Here is an 18615-nt window from a genome sequence, read left to right as displayed (position 1 = left end):
TAGATAGATAGATAGATAGATAGATAGATAGATAGATAGATAGATAGATAGATAGATAGATAGATAGATAGATAGATAGATAGATAGATAGATAGATAGAAAAGAGTGATTTGTGAATGAGGGAGACTACAGGAGAAGATGCAATTCTTGCAAGGTACATTAAGATGGTGTGTGTGTGTATGTGTGTATGTGTGTGCATGTATGCAAGCCGGGTATATTTCTCACTTTTAAATTCACACCGTCATAAAAACATGAGTCGCATATATGCATGTGTATTTATAAGGCTGGTGTGATACATTTATGAGTGTATTTCTATTTGTGTGAGTGTAAGTGAGAGAGAGAGAGAGAGAGAGAGAGAGAGAGAGTGTGTGTGTGTGTGTGTGTGTGTGTGTTTGCTCTTGGCTTGTTTTCTGCCCTCGCTGATGAACAGATGAGGTTGTCCTGGCAACGTGATGAGACGCAGATATGTAAATGAGGCTGGAGGGTGAGTTTGCACGCACACACACTGCAGTATGAGGAGAGCTCATTTTCACACACACATCTCACAGAGACTGCAGCACTAGACCACACACACACTCATGCATGCACACGCAGACACATAAACAAACACACAATAGCAGAACAATGCTATAATTAAGTTAAATTAGCTTTATCTTAGCGAAATAAAACATATAACAGACACTACCTTCTGTAGAAAGCAGAGTCTTGCCCCCCTCACCACCCAGCCATGTTTGGGGTTGGTCTTCTCCCCCTTTTATTCACATAAAAAAAACTCTTTACACCCCTCTTGTAACTTACTGGTTGGCCTGACCCAGGGCTGGAGCAGTAGATGGTGTACTTGCGGATTATTCCATTTGGCTTGTGAGGGGGTAACCATGACACTACGACACTGCTGGCGGAGGAGGGCACAGCTTTGATGCCAGCTGGGGGTCCAGGGTCTGAATCATACAGGAAAGGAAAGACAACAAAAGTAAAAACGTGATATTTTGTATTTACATTTTGCACATTGGCACACATCTGAACATGTTAGCTTACAGGAATACGTCACACGTTTAACCCTTACAATCAATACCACATTATAGAAATGAAATCTGCAGCTTTTGTGCACCACTATGTTTGTTTCCTGTGTTATTATATGGATATTGGGTGGATAAACTATGACTTCATGTTACTGCAACTATTGATCTCTTGGACACTCATGATGTTTTTTTATGTAAACTTTACATTCTTAACAATTAAAGTTACCATTACTATTATGTTTCTATTCTATCTATTCATTTGTTTATATGTTTGTTAAATTACATGTAGGCTACATCTTATGTCTAGCATTATTGATGGCCTATAGCACAGTACCAGGTCTAATGGTGACAAAAAGGTCATTCAGTATTCTTAATGGCATTTTAGAGTTTGTAATTTTATGAAAAACGAATAGAAACAATGTTGATGACTCATTCTGCACTCAGGGGCATGCTTTATTTTGTTTCTGTCAATAAAATGGTGCCTTAACCAATCAGAGCAGACTGGCAGACCTAGCTTCCTGTATTTTAACAGGAAAAGCAAAAATACATTTACAGCTGAAGACAAGAGCAGACTCACCCAGACTTACAGCAAAATGTGTAATGACTTTGGAGGGAATGGAGAAAATGTAGGAGAATTCAAATACACACTCAGTCACTGAGTTTTTTTCCTTGTTTTCTGTCACTGTACTGTATTTCTACTCACTTGCAGCCGCTTTTTGATTAGGATTGACAAAAAAAATACATATTTAAGTTTAGGAAAATAGAGTAAAATACAGTGATTCTCAATGTTGACCACCAAAAGCTCAATTTTATCCTGCCCTGCCCTACACAGGCCCCCCAAAACATACAAATCTCAGCATTTACTGTGATAATAGTATACGCTTAGCCAACATAGTGATTAGACATTCTTCTGTGAAAATCGTCTGTCTTTAGAGAATTAGGCAACACACAGCAATATATAAATGTAGTGGAACACATATATATTCCACAAATTAGCACATACTGTATGCACTCATGAACACCAAACATATGCACACATTATTCTGCTGTGGCCTCCTGGGTGTGAGGGCCCTTGGTGTAAAACCATTTTATGCTTTCTGTCTGCTATGCTTGTGCATCTAATAGAGGGAGAATGGTTGACAATTGGCTGTTTGCACAATTCCACTGCAAACACTTCTGCATGTGCTACAGACAGAACCGAGGGCAAAAGGGAAGGGTGCAAGCAAGAGAGACAGAAAACGTTTGTGAAGAGGTTGCCCCTGGACACAGTGTCAACCGGCATCAGGGGATAAAAAGACACACTGAGTTTGCCCCTGATAAATGCACACACACACACTTGAACACAATACACATATTTGAAGAGCTATTGCGGTGAGGCCAGCTCATAAAATGGAGATATAGTAAGGAAGAGAGAATAAAGGCCTTTTCTGAAATGACACTTCTTAGAATCTCGGCTCCCCCTCTTTGCTGTGCTCCCTCTCTCCCTCATTTTCTCCATCTCCAGACGCATGCCTCCTCCTCTGCCTGGCCCCAGGGAGGGAGAGGAGAGGCGGATACGGATGTAATCCACAGCCCGCCAGTGTAAGCACAAAATTAATTCTCTTTAAGCCACAAAGAATTAATCCCTCTCCTTGTGCTGGGTGTTGAGCTAGACTAGCACACAAACAATAGTGCATGTCCACACACGTGCACTGGTGCATGCGCACCAACGCAAAGACATGTACACACACTTAACCCCACACACACATTTCCACAAATTCACACACATGCACACACTGGAACCCTTAGGGTTCTTAACTACACACACACTTTTTGGCTTCTTAATTCTCATTAGCACTGGTAATGGCACATCAGAGCACAAAGAGGTTTTAATCAGCAACCTCAGCCTTACAAAGACCCCCTCTACCCCCGCTGGCTCTCTGCCTCCCGCACTGCTGCCTAAACCAAGAAAAAAAAAAAACCTTCAACCTGCCCTGAAGATGTGATCAAAGTAAATGACACATTACTAGAGATCATTTTAATACTTGGGTTATCTCTATGAAAGGAGATACTAAAATATGGACTCACAGTCTTCACGTGTTTGGATGTAGAGGACGTTGCTCCGGACGCCATCCCCAGCCTGGGTGTAGGCCAGCACCTGAATGCTGTAGTTGGTGAACTTTTCCAGGCCCCTGAGCTCTACCTGCTCCTTGGTGGTCGTAATGTTTTGCATTTCACCCCACTCTGAGAGACGAAACAAAAGACAGGAGGTCAGACTGAGAATGCAGCCATTTCATAACCACAACTTAACCTGGCATTGGCATACACACCTCCATCTGGAAAGACAGCCCAAAACACCACCCGATATCCCTTCAATACGCCATGCAGGGTCATTCGTGGAGGCTCAGCCCATGTGATCACAGCTTCGTCAGAAGTCACAGAGATGGCTCGCACGTTCTGAGGGGGCTGACTGGGCACTGAAGAGGAAGAGAGAAGAGAAGAGGTCAAACATGATAACCATGTTATTTCATGTATCTAACCGTATGTATTTCACAGTTTACTTTAATAGAAAAAGTCCTGTCCATTGGGGGGAACGCTGGATCATCATCTGTTAGCTTCATCGATCTAGCTCTACAATGTGATCATAAGGTAGCTTTTGCCAGAGATTTTATTAATTGGGACTCATTTTAGGACTGTGTTGGCTAACTGATAAATAAATCATGATAAACCTTACTGAAACCCTAAATAGCATTTCCATATCAAACCTGAAGCGAGTAAAGAGGCTAGTGATAGATAAAAAGTCCATGACATGTGTCTGTCCTGATGTATAGGACCATCTCTCTTTCTCTGTACAAGCCACCCTCTGTCCTTGTCAGTCCAGGTGTCCTTTTCTATTGGCTAATGCTGACCACCAGTAATTCAGGCTGTGAATAACGCCCACTGTTGATGATGAACAGAAGTCAACTTGTGGGAGTAGGAAGGGCAGGAAGAGAGGAAGAGAGCTGACTGAAAGACAGAGTGCAATGAAAGAGAGAGATTGGGCCAAGTCCACCAGGGAATCTCTCTGCAGCTGGTGAAGAGAGAGGAGGTGGGGAGGAAGGGAGGGAAAAGAGAAAGGAGGATTAGAAAACTAAAACAGGGCTTTGCATGAATAAACCTCAGCTTCCAAGTCTAAATAATGAGAAGGAAACAAAACACAGCCCAGTTTCTATCTTCACACCTCTACCAGAAGCAAAATAAGGATGAGAATGAAGGTGAGTGGGCTCAACTTCCCCACAGTCTGTCTGTATTGGGGCTTATGTGGGGTTAAACAGATAAATACAGCCATCTAAAAGATCCCAACATAAATAAACTGCATATATTTAGATGAAAAAAGTGTTGAATATAGCTGCATAATAATAAAAGCCAGTTTTGGAGTAGGGCTAAAGGGGGGGAGGAGATGGGGGTGAGGGGCAGAGGAAGAAGGGAGGAAGGGAGGAAGAGAGTTAAAAGCAAGGGGAGCAAGGGAAGGGCAGAAAAAAAGATGAAAAGAGGGAGCAGAGAGACAATGCGCTCAGCTGTGGATAATTACAGCAGGAAGCTAGCAGAGGGAAAGAGAGAGAGACAAGCTAATTATAATTATTTTTAGTATGCTTGTTGTTATCACTATTATCATAATGGCCATCAATATCACTGTCGCCACGGTGACAGCCACAGGAAAGAACTGGAGGGCTCCCTCTCCTCTGGACCAATAGGGTTCAGCCAACTGTCCACCCAGTGAACACTGTGACGTGTGTATGTGTGTGTGTGTTTGTTGCAAGAAAAAAAACAAACAACAACAACAAAACCCAAGTAAATCAAAAGAGAAAATGTGTTTTCTAGTGCAAATAATTATTTATCCATACATTTTAGATGATTTATTCTTTTATTCAGGCATGCATCTGAAGAAAAGTAATGCCTGGGAAGTAATTCAACCAAAAAAACAGTTCTAATGGTGTCTCCTGAGTGTATAAGTGCACATGTAAACCATAACAAACTTGCATACCAGATGCAGTTTAAAGATTTCCAAATATTGTGCATCATCAGCCTAAAAATGCTTTGGCAGTTCATTCATTCAGTCATCCTTTCATTCAGATTTATTATATTTACCCTCTAGCTATCATGATACATGGACATTCCTGTGCAGGGATCACTCAGTTCTCTCAGTGCTGCTCAATGGCCACTGTTTGTGTCTTTGGTATTTGTAAGAAGCATTTGGATTCCAGCAGCTATTATACATATATATACATATATTACTACACTGTATATATACAGTTTAGTAATTTTAGGTTAGAAAGCGTGGCATGATTTGACAGAGATCAGACAGTGAGAAAGCAGAAAGAACAATGGGGAGAGAGATAGAGGGAAAGAGAGTAATTGTGGGTCAGAGTGAAAGCAGATAGAGGGTGATATGACAGTTCACTCTTACTGTACATTTTTTAAACTGCCGGTCATGAAAATAGCCCACTAAAAGAGACCAACAGGCAGTAGATTCACATTTCATACAAGCTGCAGGTGTATATGTGTTATTTGCTGAGATTCTCACCATCTTCCAGGGTTGTAGCATTTATCTCGGAGCTAGAAGGGCCTGTGCCGGCTCTGTTAAAGGCCTGGACAACCACGCCGTACTGCGCAAACTTCTTCAGGTTGTCCAGGGTGTAGACCTCACTGTCTCCTGTGGCCTTCATCTCCACAATGCTGTACTGGCCATTACTTCCTGGGCCGTTCTCTCTGTAACCGATCTGATAACCCCGGATCACCCCATTCTGCAGCTCCTTCCTTGGAGCCTAAAGAAGAACAATGAGACTCAGCCATTCGGCAGCCTTCTAATATACTTCAGTAATTGTATGGTGTGTAAAAAAATTAACAAGTTATTGTGCAGGCAAATACTTCTGTTTTACCTTCCACGTGACTCTGATACTCTGAGATGTCACTGGCTGCAGGATCACTTCCATTGGAGGACCGTCGGGCTCTACACAGAGACAGATGGGTTCATTGAAGGCTTTTTACAAACATTCTACAGCCTTTATGTTTCCAGTAAGTTCATTAACGACAGATAAACAGAGACGCTAATTGCTAATTAAGTAAAATCTCTGACTTACGTGCTTCCTCTGTGCTAATAGTGAGTTCCTTACTGGCCTCACTTTTGCCTATAGCATTGTAGGAGTACATGCGGATGCTGTAGACAGAGGCAGGGTGAAGGTCCACTATGTTGGCCTGGTTGTTTGTGGGAGAGATATTTCGAGTAGCATGCTTCAACTCCCAGGTATCTGTCAGACCACATCAGAATAAAAACAGATTTTCTTGAATGTTTTCTATCATTTTATGTATAATGAGAAATATACCACACTACTTACCCGTCTTATTCTTATATTCAATATCGTAGGAAGTAATGGCGCTGTTTCCATCAAATCTCTGTGTCCACCTGAGATTCATACTCCGATCTTTCACTTCACGCACCTCCAACTCGGGAGGGTCTGGAGGCTCTGAGGAGTTACAAGAGAATAAATGAGACAGTGAGAGAGAGACAATTCTGCAAATAAAGCAGGAAAAGCAGGTTTTGTAGCCATTAAACCAAAAAAAAAAATAGGAACAAAACTGTAGATGCATTTGCACATGAATGGTTACCCTGCACAGTGAGCTGGATGAGGCCTCGTCCCTCTCCGTAAGAGTTGATGGCATGACAGGAGAAGAAGACTGAATCCTCACGCTCCGCTGGCTTTAGCTGAAGTAAAAGAAGTAGAAAGAGAAATGTCAAAGAGACAAACAACTCTATCTTTGTGCAGGAAAATCGTGTAAAACACAGCTTTGTGATGGAGAGGTGGGAGTTTTTCCCCTACATCGTCTTTTTGGTGCTTTGGATTGCAAGAGAGGTACAAGGAAGAGACACCAGCTGTTTGGCTGTTTTGCCATACCTCTTTGTAAACATCTGACACACAAAACATTTGCTATTTTCATGACGATGGCAGTAACAGTTTGTTTTTTAGGTGCCCTTATCATCCATCATCCATCCAATCAATGGCTCATGACTAAATCCTACAACACAGACTGAGTGATATAACACTGAGATGATAATATCCTTGGATCTCAGTGGACACTGGACAACTGATTCAGCTCCTATTTATATCACCAAGCTGCATCAATAGCATTTATTAACATGCAAAAACCTTGCATCACCAAGGTTTGGCTTCTTTCCTGTGGTTTAAAAAACTGCAGAGGAATATCAACGTACAGCACCAAGGCATGATGAAGCAAATTTATGAAGTTTGAAAATGAAATGAAAAGAAATACCAGATGAGCTAATGAGACTGAATGTGATTAGTAGCAGTCTGTAATGCACCTCATGCATCAATCAGTGGAAATACAGAGTTCAGTATGTGTTGCATGGGGCACACCAAACAGACAAACCAAGATAAGTGGGGGAAAAAAGATGAAGCGAGATAATTGAGAGATATTTGTCAACTGAGTAAGAGTCACAACGACATTCCTGTCTGCTTTCATCAACTAGAAGCTCTACCATATATAAGTGTTTTTTACCTTGAGTGTGGACAACACCTCGTCGGTCTTTTCATTGGGACTGGTGGTAATGGAGTATCGGGGGTTGCGGTCAGGGTCAATGACCGTGTCGCCTTTCTCCCAGCGGATGATGATGGGCCATTCTCCCCTGGCTGTGCAGTTGAGCTCCTTTACATGACCCTTCTTAGCCATGGTTGTGTTGGGGTGACTGGTGATCATAGCAGGGACTGGAAGGAGAAGGGAAATGGAGTGTGAGATGAAGAGAAGGTGAGGACAAATGGGGTGAAGCAGGGAGAGATGGTAACAGTAAACAGATTGATGAGAAGGATGTTGGATGTCAGAGGTAGATAAAAGATGAAGGGGAGGAGGAGGAGGAAAAGGAAGAGTAAGTGGATAACAAGCAAAGTGGAAAGGAAAAAAAGAGAGAGAGTGGAGGAGAGAAAGGTAAGCAGTTAAAAAGGTAGAGTTCAAAATAGCCATTGCAAGTTCCATTGCAGTAAAGTAATGAAGAGCCGTGGTCAATGAGGTAAAGTTGATAAACCTCCTTTCTCATTCTCCAATAGTTAACATTGGGGTCTAGGTGAATGAAGAGGCAAAAACGATACACTCCGCCTTTGGTATACACTCTATACACAAAATCCTTCACACGCTCAGGCTTCTCTTTCCAACACACACACGCTCATTTACACACACACACAATATCGATCCGAGGAGGGTTCTGCTGTTTTGTTTTCATCACTTATTCATCTCACCCACCCTCTTTTCCTCTTTTCCTCCCTCTCCACTGAGCGAAACAGACAGAATTGAGGGAGGCAGAGGAGAGGAACGGTTCAATCAATAACACTAACACCAGAAGGAGAGAGTGAGTGAGAGCGTGCAAGAGAGGGACTACCCTGTGATAACAAAACACGATGAAACTAGCAGATACATTTATGTGCACCTTGTTATGTGTGTCAAAAGATGCCTTAACATTTCACTTGTCGTTACAGCTGTTCTGGAAGGTCAATGTACTCCATGCTACAAAATATATTGGCTTCACATAATGGCCTACATGATGTTGACAGCCTGTGTGTGTGTGTTTATCTTCTCTATGCATTTTCGCATGGCATTAAATGGAGTGTTACTGACAGCGAAGGCAGGATGGAGAGATTGATTGCAGATAATGATTAAGCTCAAAGTCTTTTTGATTGTCTGTAGACAGATCCCAAGAGTCAAAAGATCAATTGCTCAGTTGCACGCTTGCACACTGCGTGTCACTGATGCACACACACACACTTGCTGTGTATGATGTTCACGCTTATGTCCATAGTCACCTTTGCTCCACTGCTCTGTCACTGGGTATGTAAAATATGTGTGTCTATGTTCATGCCTACTGGGAGAGTATTCTGCGCTGGCTCATTGGTTTAAAAGAGTGAGTGAGTGACCGACAAAGCAAGAGCACTGGAGCATACTAGATGGCCTCACCATTATCATCTTTGCAATGAAAAACTCACAGTGTTACATTAGCTTAGTGCAAGTCTGTATACTCACTCTTTACTGTTAGGACCATGCTCTTGCTGATGTCTGAGCCCACACCATTGGAGGCCTGACAGAGGTAGAAGCCTCGATCCTCCTCTAAGACATGTCTGATGAGTAGAGAGCCGTTACTCATGATCTGAATACGGCCCGTCAGAGGCACAGGGTGGTACTGCTGTGGGTTTCCAATACCTGCTGTACCGACACAAAGCAAAGGGGTAAGAGATTATGATTTGGTGAACTGAAAAATCTGCATTTCAAGATAAATTTCTCAGGACAATGCGGACTTACGACTATAACAAAGGACAGATAAAAGCTAAAATATGTCCCACTATGCATAGATAAAAGAATAAAAGATGGACCATGTACAGTACCTAGTGTACCTTTGGCATGCTTCCACATGACCTTAGGTGGAGGGTATCCATCAACAGAACAGTTGAGGATCCCAGCCTTCCCATAGATCCCATCCTGGTTGTTTGGCTGCACCACAAACCGGGGAGGCACTGGAAAGATGGGAGAGAAGTGCAAAACAGTGTAGAATGTCTGTCTACACCTCCTTATCTTTGAATCATTATTTAACCCCTTTTTAAATATGTCTTAAACATTTTGCTCTCTCTCTTTCTTACCCGTAACTGTGAGCTGCCTCTCTGTGCTGACTGTGGCAGCATCGTTGCTGGCAATGCAGGTGTAATTGCCATTGTGTTTGAGCGACACTTTGGATATCTGGAGGGAGCTCATGAACTCCTTTGTGTCGATGGTGATGCCCGAGGAGGCCACGATCTCCTGGCCGTCCTTGCGCCACGTGATGCGTATGGGCATGTCTCCAGATGACACCACGCAGGCGATGTACATCAATTTACCAATAGAAGTCGGGGGAAAGTCAAATGGCTGGATCAGTGGAGGAACTGCAAAAGGTGGTGGAAGAGAGGATGAAAGAGAGAAGAAGAGGGAAGGAAGGACAGTGATACAGAGTAAGATGTGTAAAGAAGAAGCGGGAGCAAATATAAATGTTGCAGGGATGCAGTAAGGGGAAATGAGATAAAAGTAGATAAGAAAAAAGTAGTCAGATTAAGCAGAGGAAATAAATGATGAAAAGGAGAATGAAAAAGAAAAGGCAAGGATAGTGAAAAATGCAAGGACAGGCAAAAGGGTGAAATAGAGGGCAGATGAAGAGAAGAAGAGAAGGCAAAATATGGCAAAGAAAGAAAGGAAATAAAGAAAAAAAGATAAATGAAATCAGTTAGAAAGTTGTTTAAATGAGCGGGGTGAGAAGCAGGTGAAGTCAGAGATTTGAGGCAGATATGAATAAGTGAAGGAGAGAGATGAGAGAAAGTCAGATGTGTAGACACAGGGAGAATAAGGGGAGACAGTTTTGAAGATTTCGGAGCATCGAGAGGACATCCGGTGTGAGAGAAAGTGATGTTAAAGGAGAAAAGGTGCAGTGAAGGGAGAAGAAGACAGTGTCAGTTTTTCAGAATGTGTCATTTTCACCTGACAGTCTGATTGATAAACTAGTGGGCCATGTGTCTGTTTGACAACAGGGGATCAAATCGATGATTTCTGGAGTCTCTCAGTCATCTAAACCTGGACTCCATACCACTGCAGCCTGGCCTACTAGCCCACTACCCACTTTACAGCTGCCTGCGCCCCCTACCAACCCCTCCACTCCAACCCCACCCTGCCCTGCTAAATCCAGCCCATAATAGCTGCTCTAATTAGAGCCCCATCCACAGGGGGAAGAATGGTGTTGCCATGGATACCAGTAGAGGTGATGGTAGTGGTTTGGAGTGGGGGATGAGGGGAGGATGGTGGTGGTGGGGGGGGTTACAGCTGAGACATCTGGGGGATTTAATCTGGGCCTCGTTAAAATTCATCTAATTAAATCAGAGACATGACAAGCACACATTCATACAAGCACATACCTACACCCACATGCAGCAAATGTGAGCGCACACACACACACACACACACACACGCTCATAAACTCATGCACGTATGTGCAGTAGAAGACCATGAAGACCACTGATGCTCACACCAAGCAGACACACACACACGCAGCTCGCACTCTCACTCGACAACTTCCTAAAACAAACATGTCATTCTATTGCCGCTGAGAACAAAGTGAAATAATGTGCAAGGTGACATGTACAATGTACACACACATATGCATGAGCATGGCATGCACACACACAAATCTTATACAATAGCGCTCCTGCTCTATGTAATTGCTGAGTGGTTGAGAGCTCACACTAGGCCACTCCGCCCCTTAATCAGGGGTTATTAGAAGCAATACATACAGCTTTCTTCTGTTTTCACTCACACCATCCTCCTCCAAACCAGGGTTACTCACTTTTCATCCCCTTCATCCTCTACTGTATTCAGAATTGAGTTTTTTTATTTTGTGACATAATAAAACAAAAGCTGAAAAACCTGAATCAAGTGCTACTATAACAACTCATGTCTAGCCCCCGTCTCATGTTTTAATGCTGCTGATTAAATGCATGTCTGTAGTGTGATGTGTCTCTCTGACTGACCTTTGACAGTGACATAAACTGTCTGCGTAATGAAAAGCTGTGGCTGGATCAGCACGCTGCACACATAGGCCCCCTCATCCATCCCCTTTTGGACATCGCTGAGCTTCAGTGTCCCATTCTCATACACCACCTGTAGACATAAGATGACGCTACACATTTCTGCTACACCAACTTTGTATATTTCTGTATTTCATGCCTGGTATACAATGATTTTCTCTGAGCAGAAATGCAGAAAGCAAACTATACCTGGCGATGGTTGTCAGGCAGCAGAAGACCTTCCTTGTACCAGTTAATTGAGTAATAAGGGTAGCCAATCACACGGCAGTTTATGAATGTGTTTCTTCCTGCAACTGCAGTGATATTCTTCATAGGCCGAATCCTCGGAGGACCTGATGGCGAAGGGAGAAAGAGAGAAAAAAAGAGAAAAAGAAAGAGACAGGGTCGATCAGAGGAAGAGAGGAGGGGAAAAGAACATCATTAGTTGATGGTGTCAGAAGCAGGTCGTGGAATTTTTTGGTATAAAGGTTGGGTGATAGGGAGGGGAGTAGACAGAAGAGGAAAAGGGATGTTGGTGTTTAGAAAAGAAGTCAGAACCTAATATTATTGGAGGAGCAACATGTGCCATTCGAGTCTTGTGCATATGCTTTCAAATGGAAAATCTGTTTATTAAGTTTAGAGAAAAACAGGTGGTCAGCTGTTTTATAAGCCGTGAAAGGTTTCAGGTTTGAGCAGGACAGTGATCACATTATTTTCGCTGGCCGCAGACACAATTGAGGTCAAAGAATATTACAGACTTTAGTGCAGCAGTGATGGTGTCTTTGTTTACAGCCCGGATTGGACTAGAGTTTGCAATTTTACTTAACGCTACTGACATTTAAACAAACCAGCATTTAATGTTCCTGGCTGCATGACTAGTCTAAAAAAAAAGAGAGAGGGAAAGTGAGTGGGTGAAACGGATGACACTTGACTTTATTCAGTACTTCATTCAGAGGCTTCCAGTTTATTGGGAGGTAGTGCATTTAGATGAGTGCTCAATAATAACATAGTGTTTTCATTCATGCTGACCAAATGCAGCCTGAATGTGTCATAGCTATGCCGCAGCCTCCTAATGTAGAAATCAACTTAAAATACCTAATCATTGATTGTTTGTGTTCCTAAGTTTGCAATACATATTAATTAGGTGCTTGGACAGGCATATAGTTTGCCTAGTATGTAAATGTTAGCTACATGGGCAGATTAAACAGGAAAAATACTGCCTAAAAGAAAAATCAACATGAATGAGAGAATAAAAAATATACTAAAATAAAGCTCAACTGTCTCAATATAAGTGTATTATTGCCAAAAGAACAAGGCTGGCAGACAGTCAGTCAGACGGACACAATATGTGTTTAGCATTATTGTAAAACACTGGGAGCTATCGCTCCATCACCTGTCACTTCTTCTCTGACCTTCTCACCATTGTTCATCTTGTATCTTTGTTTTTGTCTCTCCTTCCAGCCCTCCTACCCCCACTTCTCTCCGTCTCTTTCTCTCTCAGCGTGCGCTGAGCTTTGAAGTCACAGCTCTGACGAGTCAAAGATGTATTATTCAGTAGCACTGTCGCGCACACGCAGACACACAGACCCAGTATACACATGTGTGTTCAGCTATGTCTGCGCGGCTCAGTATCCTTGCTGTTGGACCCTCGCTGAATGAGATGAGTCGAGTGTATCACATTTCAGTGGATAGGCATACTAGCATATTCCTGTTTTTTTTCATGTGTGGCTATGAGTGTGTATATCGGCTGTGTTTGTGTTGCATATAAGGGTAAAGCTCTCTGGCAAAAGGGGCTCATTCTCACTCCGATGATGATTTTGGCATGTCTGCTTAGAGCAGACTCACATGTCACAACTACACATATCATAGATAAGAGAGTGAGAGAGTGTTGGTTGGGGGAGGCGGGGGAGAGAGAGACACATGGAGACAGTGATACAGCCCTGTCCGTCGGTGTCAGTCCTCATCGTTGTCATCTCAGACGACAATGACATCACCAGTCCTGTCACCATCATTCCCTCAGCAGACATTGGCACTCCTCTGTTCTCGACTCTCTCCTTTCATCCTTCAGTCTCCCTTCCATCTATTTCTTTCACCTCTTAGGTTTCTTTGTTATTATTATATTACCTTATTATCACATCCCCACCTTTATCCACACAGTATGTTAACCTAGCCCTAAGAAGTCTATTTTTGCCTTTTGCATGTTTTCTGTAGTATCTGTGCACATACCTAAGCACATAAGCTGAGAAGATAGTTTACATATAAGTCAAGACAAAAGGAGACAGACTACATATAGTATGGGCTGCTGGAGATAATGCTGCTTAACAGATGGACAGGACAAAACTGAAAAGAAAATATATGAACGCAGAGAGACAGCAGTATAGATAGAGAGGGATACAGGAGAGGAGGGTATTGGTTGGGGTGGGGTAGGGGTCAGGCTATGAAAGCCTCTGTATAACTGATATTGAAAAGTAGACAGGCACCTCTTACGTTTATGCGCGCTTGGTACTCAGCACTACCAGCCGAGTTTCGTGCGGCGCACCGATACACTCCTCCATCACGAATCTGCGGGCTGCTGACGTTGACGTGGCTCACAGTGCTGCCATCAGAGAGCGTGTACTGACTGGCTCTGACACGCGACAGGTCCCGGGCCACAGGCTCGTCATCCAAGGTCCAAGTGATGGTGGGTGGGGGGGCTCCTTTGGCGGCACACATCAGTGAAAATGGTTCACCCGGGACCACCACCCTCTCGCTGAAAGAGGCCACGACACGAGGTGTGCCATCTGAGAAACAAACACAATGTCAGAGATGTGAGATCAAATGAGCATTTCTACTTCATATTTTATGAAGCTTCAGTAACATATAGGAAGCTAAAAGACAATGGTGCAACTCAATCTGTATGTTAGACATACTATAACACAACATAGAATTCACAATTACTCTGTTCTGTCATCACCTTCTAGCAGGATGATGGAGAAGTCCTGGGCAGTCTGGCCTTTGCGCGTGGCAAAGCACTGGTAAGCTCCCGAGTGTCTCTTTTGTGCAGCAGAAATGAAGAGCGTCTCATTGTGAGCCCCCTGGATGGAAAAGTGCTGATCAGGCACGACAGGCTCTGTGTTACGATACCAGGACACAGTAAAGTGGGGGGAACCTTGGACAGCACAGGACAGGATGACTGTACTGCTGATCCCCGTCTTCAGGTTCTTGGGAGACAAGGTGACTCGGAGTGGCTCTAAAGAGAGAAGGACCAAAACGGAGCAGAGTTAAAAGAGAAGAGACCAATGTAGACACAAACAGGTTACTACCTAAATATTGAAGCTATATTACTGAGTGTATGTCAGCGTCCCTCAGGCACCATGTGGATATAATGTGCATCACTGAATGAAAGAAATTCATACTGAGCTACATTGTCCTGGCCAGGCAACACAAATCATATTTTAGTGTCTTAATATTGTGTGTTTCTCGTCTGTGTCTGTGTGTGAGGAAGTGTGTGTGTAAGCAGCGAGGGAAACTGAGACAGAAAGACAGAAAGGGGAGAAAATGTCAGTGAGCAATAAAGCAGCTGGTGTTAAGTGCTGGAGGCTGCTGAATGTGTGCAAGCGTGTGTGTGTGCGTGTGACAGTGAATGTGCATGTGCATGTGTAAGACTTTCTTCATGGCCGATGAGTACATATACTGTATGTGTGTCCCACCTTGCATGGCCTGTCGTTGTAGGTTTGTGGGTTATGTAGTGATGTGCCCTGCGGCCAGTCTGCCCAGTGTCCACTGGCTTCAGTCTGTTTTCTCCACCCACCCTAAGATTCCTGCTCCTCCCTCAGCCTCCTTCACAACCTCCCTTACAAGTGTACCTGCTTATATCTCCTATTATTATAGGTGATATCCCCTTCGTCTCTCTCACATCCTTGGTAAACAAAGCAACAGGCCTGCATGACCACTGTTCTTGTCGCCATAGTGGCACATCACTGAGGTTTGAGAGCACAGAGGGGTGGCATGCCATCCTTGGAGATCACGTTCATGCTCATCCCAGCCAAAAGGGCCTAAAGGGATAGTTTGGTTTCTCTAAAGTGAGGTTGTCTGGAGTGTGTTACAAAAAGTAGATGCTTGTCTGTATGCCTCTGGTTTTGAGAAGCAAACAGGGGTACAGAACCTAAGAGCCCATAAAACGATCAGTGTACCACCAGACGCCATTGACAAAAACTGTAATCTTACTCTGCAGAATATGGAGTCTGCTTGTCTACTGTTTCATCTACACTACACTGACTGTTAATAAGTAGCACATATACAACACAACTTCAGAACAAAACCCAACTATCCCTTTAAGTGGCGCCTCTATCACTACAGTTTGTATCCTGATTTCACATTCATGACTTCTGTCCATCTCACTTGAAGAGTGAAGTACAGCAGTAGCACATGAAGTGAACAGTGACTCACTGTCCCTCCTATTTAACTTACCTATAACGTTGAGGTGACCTGTCACCTCTTTGGAGCCGAAGCTGTTGGTAACTTCACAGATGTAGTTGCCGCTGTCCTCGAGTCTCAGGTCAGAAATGGTGAGGCCAGAGATGCGCCGTGTCCAGCGGGAGTCTGCAGGTAATGGCCGACCATCCTTTAGCCATCGAATGGTGGGGTTGGGATATCCGGAGGCAATGCAGGGCAGCTCCACACTGTGCCCCACCTGCACCTCACCGGACTGGAAACTGTCCAGAACTGACGGGGTGGACTCCGTAGGGTCTTTTGATGATGAGGCACATCACAGAAATGTCAGTATTTCAGAGGATTTTTAGAAAGTGAGGAAAATGTCTAGTTGCCTACCCATAACAGAGAGCCTGGCTCCATTGCTCTGGCGAGTCTCTCCACTATACTTGTGCTTTGTGATGCAGCGGTAGGTGGACAGAGCATCTTCCTTCTGCACTTCCGAGATATACAGAGCGCCAAATGAGGTCAGGAAGAAGCGGTTACCTGTGGATAACAGAGAGGAAAGGGGAACTTTTCACAAAAAAATCACAGATTTCAGAAAAAAGCTAAGAATATACATCTTCAAAAGACCCAAGCACAGCACTTAGCTGAACACATGGGAGCTTTTAACACACTCTGTCCTATCCATCCAGTAAAATATACAGGATAGAGAAAGACAGATGAGACGAAAGAGAGAACAGAGAGGGGAGTTATTGTAGGTGTTAATAATTGATGTGTCTGTGTGTGTTATGGTAACAGCAGATTAGCGTCATTTTCATTTCACATCAGTGACTACTTGGTCTGCCTCTGATTTATCTACATGTCAATAGAGAGAGTGTATGTGCACGTGTGAGAGAGAAGAAAAAAAGGAGATGGGGAGAGTGTATTTCAGTGTTTGATTCTTTCCGCTTCTCTGAGTCTTTTTGTATTTGGTTCCCTCAAAGGGTTATTTTAGACAGTGTGCACTTCAGTTTGTAGTAGTAGACTGTTTGGTTACATGAATGCTATCACAGTGTGTATTGTGTGTGCATGTGTGTGTGAACATGCTGCTTGTTTGCTGTACATGATGTTTCAGTGTCTCTTTGCTGTGTTGACAAGAGAGAGCTTGAGTAAAATACAGGTGCATTGAATAGTTGAATACAGGAAATGTGCCACTCACACAAACACAGACACACACACACACAGAGCAGCTCCGAGCAATAGGTCAGCACCTAGTCACAGCACAGCACATTTATTTTAAAAAATCTAAGGATGCTAGCGTGTGTTAAACTGTTGATGAAAAGCAGCTACTTCAGGGTGAAAAATCACAACTAAAGTTACAGTTTTAAGGTGGTTTGACAGAGAAAATATGTCACAAAATGTCTGTAATGAACATCTGAACATGTCTAATGTGTAGTATCAGTGACCAAGCGTGTGTGTGTGTGTGTGTGTGCTGCTACAATGTGAGCAACAACAATCAATGCATTTTATGGCTGTATGGCTTCATCCAAAGGAGATTTATTAAAAGTGAGAGGACTGACCTGGCTTCCTGCCACACACACACACACACTAACAAGACTGAGATATGGAGGAGGAAGAATGCTTTACTTCTTTATCCTGTTTACACCAGGTATAATTATGCAATGATCGATAGGTCTTTTACACTTGTAATAAAATGCATTCTTGCCATCTCTCTCTATTGTTACGGCAATTTAGAATTAGTCAGTTAGGAGATCTTTCAAATTCCACATTATTTATTTTAGAAGAATCACATTTATCTAAATTTAGATCACCATGTCAGATTACGTGCCACTGTGATCCCAATGCCTTTTTAGTGCTTTACAGATACACATCATTTCTTAATACAAGGTGTAAATGGGGTCATAATGTCTACACATCCACTGACTAAAGGTTTATATTGATCACTCATTATTATTCTGTTATTTTTCTATTTATGTCAATTATAATTTCCTAAAGACAAATGTGACATCTTCATATTACTATTAATATATACATTATACATATATACATTATACATATTATTATTGGTTTGTTCAAACAGGAGTCCAATTACCAGGTAAAATCCTCTAAACATTTATTTTTTTGTATGTTTTATTATTATTATTATTATTGATGAGCACACTCACAGAGCTACTGCACAACATAAGAAATTTATTATGAAAATACTCATTTACTGATCAATTTATGACTGCATGTAGTGTGTGTGTGTGTGTGTGTGTCTGTGCCATCAAATCTCTGAATACATACACACACGCGTCAGCCAGTGCATCTGCATGCATATGTGAAAGTTCACACACACGTGTTTTCATGTGAGTCAGACTGTTGTGCTGAGTGCTAAGCGACGTAAGCTGTAATTTCCAAGCCTGCCCTTTTGTTCCAACCTGGGTATTATGCCTTACAGGATAATATGCACTTGGCGAGTAGAACCCAGTATAACACACTGCTACACCCTGTCACAACATGCCTGTAGAGAGAAAGACAGACCAGAAGGGGGTGAAGGGAGGGAGGTGGAAGAGTGTGGGGGGTAGTGTAAGAAAATTCCGAGA

General features: G+C 43.0%; 1 protein-coding gene across 4 annotated transcripts in view; it reads right to left on the bottom strand.

The window, feature by feature from the left end:
- dscaml1 (Down syndrome cell adhesion molecule like 1) overlaps positions 1-18615 on the bottom strand; it is an 80461-nt gene that overhangs the window by 12233 nt on the left and 49613 nt on the right. For 2 of the 4 annotated variants that reach the window (XM_028419544.1, XM_028419543.1), the window contains exons 4-21: positions 16427-16573; positions 16067-16345; positions 14571-14846; positions 14098-14397; positions 11828-11970; positions 11582-11711; positions 9674-9952; positions 9422-9550; positions 9063-9242; positions 7554-7759; positions 6645-6741; positions 6374-6502; positions 6119-6286; positions 5918-5988; positions 5563-5803; positions 3329-3475; positions 3087-3242; positions 799-938 (exon numbers count right to left, since the gene is read on the bottom strand). In XM_028419544.1, coding sequence (XP_028275345.1) covers positions 799-938; positions 3087-3242; positions 3329-3475; positions 5563-5803; positions 5918-5988; positions 6119-6286; positions 6374-6502; positions 6645-6741; positions 7554-7759; positions 9063-9242; positions 9422-9550; positions 9674-9952; positions 11582-11711; positions 11828-11970; positions 14098-14397; positions 14571-14846; positions 16067-16345; positions 16427-16573 — 3218 coding nt within the window. Of the gene's footprint in view, positions 1-798; positions 939-3086; positions 3243-3328; positions 3476-5562; positions 5804-5917; positions 5989-6118; positions 6287-6373; positions 6503-6644; positions 6742-7553; positions 7760-9062; positions 9243-9421; positions 9551-9673; positions 9953-11581; positions 11712-11827; positions 11971-14097; positions 14398-14570; positions 14847-16066; positions 16346-16426; positions 16574-18615 lie in introns of those variants that run through there. The other 2 variants (XM_028419545.1, XM_028419546.1) reach the window with 2 other exon arrangements.

The sequence above is a fragment of the Parambassis ranga genome, chromosome 13, assembly GCF_900634625.1.
Source record: "Parambassis ranga chromosome 13, fParRan2.1, whole genome shotgun sequence".
Lineage (NCBI taxonomy): Eukaryota > Metazoa > Chordata > Actinopteri > Ambassidae > Parambassis > Parambassis ranga.
The sequence above is the reverse complement of the archived record's forward strand: the minus strand, read 5'-3'. Positions and strand labels throughout refer to the sequence as shown.